The 7,887-nt window shown below is 33.4% G+C and overlaps 1 protein-coding gene across 1 annotated transcript; it reads right to left on the bottom strand.

The window, feature by feature from the left end:
• Positions 1–602: 602 nt before the first annotated feature.
• On the bottom strand, positions 603–5,327 carry LOC110636115 (L-ascorbate oxidase homolog). Its single transcript, XM_021785667.2, has 8 exons — positions 4,856–5,327; positions 4,654–4,763; positions 3,395–3,665; positions 2,432–2,534; positions 1,998–2,343; positions 1,466–1,831; positions 1,298–1,376; positions 603–1,097 (listed from the first exon to the last, which is right to left on the bottom strand). Exons 1-8 carry the CDS (start codon positions 5,006–5,008, stop codon positions 885–887), a joined length of 1,641 nt encoding a protein of 546 aa, XP_021641359.2. The 5' UTR covers positions 5,009–5,327; the 3' UTR covers positions 603–884.
• Positions 5,328–7,887: the final 2,560 nt, after the last annotated feature.

Here is a 7,887-nt window from a genome sequence, read left to right as displayed (position 1 = left end):
CTTAAATTAAAGTTAAAGACTTAATTTCTACCTAATATTACAGGCTAGATTTATTTTAAATGATCAAAATATATTTGATATATATAATGGATTTAGGTAAAATTAAATTATACCTAAAATTTATTTACAACTATATTAATAGAATAATACAAAGTTAATATATGTTGTTAAAATATGAAATATATAATTAATTTACACATAATTATATTAATTTAATAAATAAATAATAAATATATAAATAAGAATTATTGATTTATTTTTTTAATTTTCACTTGATTTATTGGTAATTCTATTATTTAATTTCTAATAATTTATAAAATTTTTATTCAAATTAGAAAAATATTTTATAAAAAAATATAAAATACGATCCCTCACAATAAACTTAAAATGAGGTATTTTCTTTTCTTCCCCTCCAAGAATAAAAAATTTTACTTAAAACTTAAGTTTATTTAGAACCAAAACATCACTGAAAAAACATAAAAATAATACCAGAAACAGAAGATATCATAGATGGAAAACTCATGAATAATGCAAATTAATACAAACTTCAATTAATTGATAGAGCCAGCTTGAGAATGAGCTGGCCTTAATGCCTTATATAATAATAATAATAATAATAATAATAATAATAATAATAATAATGCAAGAAAATATATAGAAGGGAATACAATCATTAGTGGAAAAGAATGTGACCTCGAGCTGAAGTCATTAAAGAGTTCTAATCGTCCGTTCTATATGTTCCTTCGTATTTAGCCTAAAGCGAAGCAGCCAACAAGAAAACAATTGGCAAAAACCTTTCTCTTCATTATCCGGAGCTAGCTAGCTAGACGACAGGCCAGGCTTCCCCGCCTTCAATGATAAACGGTAAACACTGTTTCAGTAGCTTAGAGAGGTCGTGTGCTCCGACCACTTGCTTTACCACAAAGAAGTGCATTCTTTGGAATGGGATATTCATCTCTAAGTGAAGTTGATGTAGTGTAAACTCGCAAATACAGCTGCTGGCCTAGGTATTGGCGAGCCCAAAACTCCGACCTTAAGTTCCACATCCCTACGTTGTCAAGTGGCACGTAAATAGCAGTCCATGAGTTGGGATACACCTGCACTCACCATTCAGCAATCACCACCCATGCATGAGAAGACAGAATATGTATATTTCATTTCTGATATACTGAAAAGTTTTATGGTAGTGAAGTCATTAGTCATCTGAAGATATCGTGAGATTTATAGTTCGAGATCTAATCGGAGCTTAATGAATCAATGAATATTGAAATGACACAGGAGGAGGATTTTATCTCACCTGAGTGGTGCAACGTGCAACTGCATCACGAAGGTTGTATTGGTTCCTGCTATCTGATGTCCATTGTCCTCCGTCCATACTGCATTTCAAAGTTGTTGCTTGTCAAACTCAAAATAAAGAAAGGGTCCTGGAGAACAAACACTTGTAGATTGTTAACTATGCGCTTACCCAGCAACAAAGAAACTGTAACCATCAAGATGCCAGCTCTGGACCATGTCTTCGCTGTTCTCGAACACAATTTCAATAAATGCTCTATAATCAACAGTCAAGATGGATGTGTCAAGATAAATTCCTCCCCCATAAGGTTTGTCTGATATGCTGTTCTCGCGGAAAACTCCCGGAATTTTGAAGTAGTCTGCAAGCTTTAGTGGGGTGTCTGTTGGGACAAAGGACACACTGTTCACTGCATATCTCTGTTTGCCATTGACTTGGCCAGCAGAATTTGCGAACCTGATAGTTCTGGTTGTGTTGATCATACCATAATGGTATGATCCTTGTGGATTTGGTCTTGGTCCACTTGCAGTAAGATTGGTCCTGAAATTATAATTAAGCACGTGCAATATGGACCATTATACACAGGAAATTTTTGTGGCTACTTAGGAAATTATTAAAGGACACTAAATTATCCAATGTACTTGTCGATGGAAGAACAGGCCACGCCCAAAAAGAGCATAGAATGCTGGGAATGATAAGAGCATACCTAATGGAGCGAGCCTGGTTGAGAGACCAGTCAACCTGAATGGTGGGTCCACCAGGGGGTGGGCCAGAGACAGGGCCAGCAGAGTTGCTGTAGTGAAGAACACCAGTGGTGGTGAGGATGGGAGTGGTGAACCGAGAAGAAACCACAATGTAGTAGTCTTGTCCAGGCTGGTCAGCTGTTACTAGAACAGAGTAAGATTGGCCAACATGAACGTCAAGTGAAGAGTAGGTAGTCTGGAGAGTGTGTGTGCCCTCCACTTCTACCAACTTCATTTTATGATTCTGAATGCGAAAGTTGAGTGAATGTTGCAACCCAACATTTGATATTCTGAGCCTGTAAGTTTTTCCTGCAATTGATGCACTTAAACAATTTGAGACTCTTCTTTTTTCAATTTTTATTCCATAAAATTTGGTTGGATGAGGTTGATTATTTACCTTGTTCAACAGCAAGTGAATAACCATTAGGCCCGCGACCATTAATGAGAATTCCATCAGGGAATGGTAGCCTGTTACCACCATCCAAAATAGCCTTCAAATCCTGTATGTCAGAGAATTAGAAAGTGTTTCGTTTGGCTTATAAATGATTAAATTTATTTATAAATATAAAATTTTAAATAAATTAGTATTTGATTTAATTTATAAATTAAAAAAATTATTTAAAATAAATTAAAAATTACAAATAAAAATATTTTATTTATAATTTATTTATATATTTTAAAATTAATTTTTAAATAATTAAAAAATTATATTATTTAAATTATAATTTATTTAAATATATTTTATTAATTTATCATTGCATATAAATCATCCTGCATAAAATAACAGGGCAGCATATGATTTCCCACCAGCCACGAAGTGCAGTTTATACAGACGTTGACTACATTAATTCCTGGACAAGTGGTATTCTCACTGGATTTACTGTGGATTGGACAGAGTGTAAATATAATATAGGCCCATGGGCAAACTGGACAACATCTCACACGATGCACCCCCCACTTTTAATAGATAAATCATATACATATAAATTAGTGATGGAACTAAATTATTATTAAAATTATTAAAATTTTAATTAAATTTTTATTTTTATTTAATTTATACTCACACATTTCATAATTAATGTGAAATTTTGAAAGCCAGCTCTGGCTAAGAAGACATTCAATTAAAAATATTTTAATCATATTAAAATTATTTTTAAATTTATAAAATATTAAATTTAAATCATAATTAAAAATAAATAAGTAAATAATTTAAACAAAAATTAGGGCATTTATACCAACGAATTGTGTTTTTAAAGTCGCCTTAAATAATTTATTTAATTAATGAATAAATAATAGTACATATTTTAAAGCCATATTTTCATAAGCAAGCTAAGAAAAATAGAAAGGCTAAAATGGTTACCGTGTGATTAGACTTGTACCAATCTCCAATAAGAATAGTGTAATCGCCATCGGGATCCGAGAAGGGAACCGGAATTCGTGGGCGGCTAAGGATTCTGATTCCTCCAAAACCACCAGCAGCCTTGTGGAATCCAAGAGAAGGGAAGTAATAGAAGCTCCCTATTTGGTCCTTCACTTGGAGAATGTATGTGAAGTTCTTTCCTGGAGGAATTGGGCATGTGGTTCCATATACACCATCCTCGTATGAGTTTCTCCTTTGTTGAATTCCATTCCTATATTTAAATCACACACACAGATTATAATTAAAAATAGTCATTTGACATGACCCAATATGAGAATCAAGCTTTTTAGTAGGATGGCTGCCTACTTATTCATTGCTTGCCTTAACAAGGCAAGTGTTTTGGAAAAAAATTTTGCTTAAAATAGTCACATCACATAGTTGTATCTAAATTTATAATTAATCAAGTTTAGATATAAAAAATTGATGCAATTAAATAGAAAAAATTAATATATAATAGTGCAATGTGTTATAAGTGTGTAAGAAGCGACTGAGCTCATTAAACTCCCAACTAAAATTGAAACCCAATAGTTAAAGCGCTTGAATGCAAAATAAAAGTCTCAAGATCAAATCAAGAAGACCATGACCAATTAAGTAGTCCATCCCACTTCACCATGGCTATGGCCTATCCTAGGTGGAAGACAGCTAAAACTGACATGGACAGCAGATTTATTTCTGAAGTCTAACAACATCAAACATATCTTCAATTGTCTCCCTTAATGTAAGTGATAACGACACAAATGTTGTGACAATAACAGAGTCTCACATTAAGAAAGAAAACATACACCCATTAATGATGGCGCAAATCCCTGCGCTAGTAGCAAGAAAAAAAAATATAAAAATATTATAGATTATTTTATTTATATTCATATGTATTCACTCATTTAAAATATCATAAAGAATTTCAGATCTACATTACTACTCAAATGAGCATTTCACTGACTCGCAGGAGCTTTTATTAAGCATTTTATTTATCTAAAGAAAAAGAGAGTATAGCATAACTAAAAAAGAGAAAAAGAAAAGATAATGTGAAGCAGACCACTCCTTAGCAATAGCAATCAGGCATTCTGTTAATTAAGCAGGGTAGATTTGTCCTTTGGACGAAGGGCGCGCAAATCATTGCGCATTTTCTGTTGTTCTTTCTAGATAGGGAAAGGGAGGTTCACGGGGAAGAAAAAGAAAGAAAGTGATAGAGATGTTACCAGGAGATAAGAAAAGGCTCATCTAAGCTGTTGAACACATTGATAATAAGATTGTCATTTGTAACTGAGTGAATATCAGGGCCTGGAAATTGTCCATTGATAAGTATACCCTGTGAAAACAAATGTATATGATCAGTAAGAAAAGATCCATATAACCCAGATCAGAAGAAATTAATGAAAGGAAATTGGGATTTGGACACACCCGTTGACGAACGCCGAGTGGGTATATGTCTCCATAAGTAACATTCCAGTTGAAGAATCTGTATGGATCATCAGCTCCAACAACGGCGAAAAGAGAGACGGCGACACATAACAAGGTGCAAACAGCACTTTTTCCCGCTAACCCTAGCGGCATTTTTGTTCTATAGCAAAATCAAAAATTACCAATAGAAACCGGCCTTTTGGCCTCTCAATATTCCCGCGTAGCAAAAATGAAAGGCAGAGAGAAAGGGGCAGATAATGACTTTAAAGAAGAGAAGTGTGAAGTGTAAGGATGGGAGAAGAAGCAAGTGAATGATTAGGGATGGCTCAATATTTAAGTGAGGTACAGAGTATACGTGTGAAAGTGTCTACACTGTAGAGCGTATTGATTTCGACTGTAACTGTGAACTCGGCTTACAGCTCTGAAAACAGTAATAAATAATAATAATAATAATAAAGATACGGAGATTTGAGAAGAAAAGAAAAATAGAAAAATGGGAATGGAGAGTCGGTGGTCGGTCCGCGCAATATATAAGCTTACAAATTGAACTGTATTTCGCGTGTAATTGTCTCCCACATGGGGTAGAGGTTTTGTTTTGATGCATCGCACTGCGTATGCATGTGATGAGGATTAGTAATTCCTTTTCTATTGTTATGTTTTTATGTGAGAAACCTTCGCAACACCAACGCGGGAATATGTCTCAAGAAATGACTCTCTATTAGAAATCCAACGATTTTGGTTTCTAAAATTAGGTCTTAAGTAAGCAAGACGCGGTTGCAGGTTAGTTTCATTCTACTTTTAAATTATAATTAATAGTTTTAGTTTTTTTCTTTAAGTTAAATTGAAACCAATCTTATAGATTTAATTCTATATAGTTTAGTTGTAGAGGATTTTTGTAATATCTCATTTTTTTAAATAATTATTTTATGTATAGTTATATAATTTTTGACTGATTTAACGGGCTCAGAAAATACAATATAAGTGTTGTTTGAGTTGTCTTACAGGTTGGATAGGTCCCATATACAGATAAAATTTTATCAAATTTTTTACATAAATTAAAACGTCTTTTGTCTCTTTAAAATCATGTTTTAAAATTAGTATTGAAAATTTTATAATATAATTATTTAAATGATCAGTGTTAGTTAATTTGTGAATAAATATTAATTTTATTTATAATTTCAATATTATTATACATACAAGGCATGTTCATGCATTCATTTATAATTATATGTATATAGCTATTATAGGCACACTTTGTGTTGCATTATTATTTGATAAAATTGATGTGAGTGTCGCCTTAGGGTAATTTGAAGTCATGTGCACGTGTCGGCGTGCTTGAGGTGTGGTACTGAATATGGGTAGAACAGGCAGATCGGCTTGAGCTAGTGTCGCTTGGGGCCCGATCCTTTTTATGATAAGTCAAGATGAGTACAGCATTAAGTTGATCTCGCTTACAGAGATTGAAATTAAGAGAGTTGTATAGAAGATCAGCCCCCATATATATATATATTTGATTGATGTGACACACGAGTATGTGAATGCTTTAAATTATTTTTTTGTGCGAATATTGTTTGAATTTAGTTAAATTTGTTGATATATAATGCATTTCATCTTTAGGGATGCATTAGCCTTAAATAGTTATAAAAATTGTATTTAAAATCAATATCTGTGACACCCCTTACCCGTGTACAGTATACCCGAGTAAGTAATGCCACACGGTGTACCGGCACACTCTAATATTCCTCAATTAATTTATACAATGCTTTTACATATAATTTATTAAATATAGTTTATTTAACCCATTTATCAAAAGTATTATTCATTTAAGGTTCCGAAAATTTTAAAGAAAATCCGGCGGAGTACCGGCTAAAAATGGAGAAAACCGTTCCTCGGAACCTGTGAAAAATACTTCCAAATAATTTTTCAAACAATTCCAACTTCAATTCATCAACAAAGTCTCAATATCAAAACTCAACAATATTTCTCAATTTCAGTTCTCAATAGCCTTTTCATTTCTCAGAACATCCCTTTCTCAGGGTTCTCATATATAAACAACCATTTAATACTCAAATTAATACCATACATGACCATAAATCTTTATTATTTACATGAACCTCAAAATACATTACATAATCCCAAATACATATGAGAAAATAAAAATTTAATTACAAAATGACAAAATGACACCTAATGCCCTACCGATGCACTGCAGGTAGTGAGGTGACACTGGACACGATCTTGAATCGCCGGATGGACTCACCCAGTCTGTGGTCTACTGGGCTCACGATCAGGATCTCCAGTACCTACGCGTGGCAAAAGCAACGCGCTAAGCAATAATGCTTAGTGGTGCAGTAATAAAATAACAAGAAATAACAGATATAAATATGTATTGCATGTACATGTTTTGTTTGTCATGTATTTGTATATCCATTCATTTATTTCTTCTACATTGCTCATTTTCATTCATTTAGTTGCCCAAGTAACCTACACTAGGCAGTCGGATGGATAACGGTAAATGGCGCTTTGGGTATCTAGTACCTCGGCGTCACACCATCGTCGCATATGCATCACCGGTGTGCAGCAGCGACTACCAAGTGTAAATAATATCGAGCACAAGGCCAAGTCTCAATGCAAAGTCGAATGGCTAAAAGCCATGAAATCAGAATGGCATTTTTGCCATATGCGATCGCTAATCGAACCCTATTGGCATGCCAAACTATCCAAACCAATCTTGTTAGGTATATTAGGGCATTTGAAACTTTTAAATTCTTCAATTTGTGAATTTCAAATTTTTGGTGTCACTATTCATCATTGGTCAACAAAAATGTTGACTTTTAGAATAAAAATGTGTACATTGACTTTGGCACTCCCAACATACCACATTTGGTGTTTAAAACTTGTTGGCATTAAGTGTTAATACCATTCCAAAGTGTAACTCAACACAAGCAGAATTTTCAGTTTTGGTGAGTCAACTTCACTGTTCCATTGGACACTGTTACTGTAGGAATTTGAAGAAATGTAAAACATGAAAG

This window comes from Hevea brasiliensis, chromosome 12, assembly GCF_030052815.1.
Source record: "Hevea brasiliensis isolate MT/VB/25A 57/8 chromosome 12, ASM3005281v1, whole genome shotgun sequence".
NCBI classification, from domain to species: Eukaryota; Viridiplantae; Streptophyta; class Magnoliopsida; order Malpighiales; family Euphorbiaceae; genus Hevea; species Hevea brasiliensis.
Note: the sequence above shows the minus strand (reverse complement) of the source record. Positions and strands in the feature narration are given on the sequence as shown.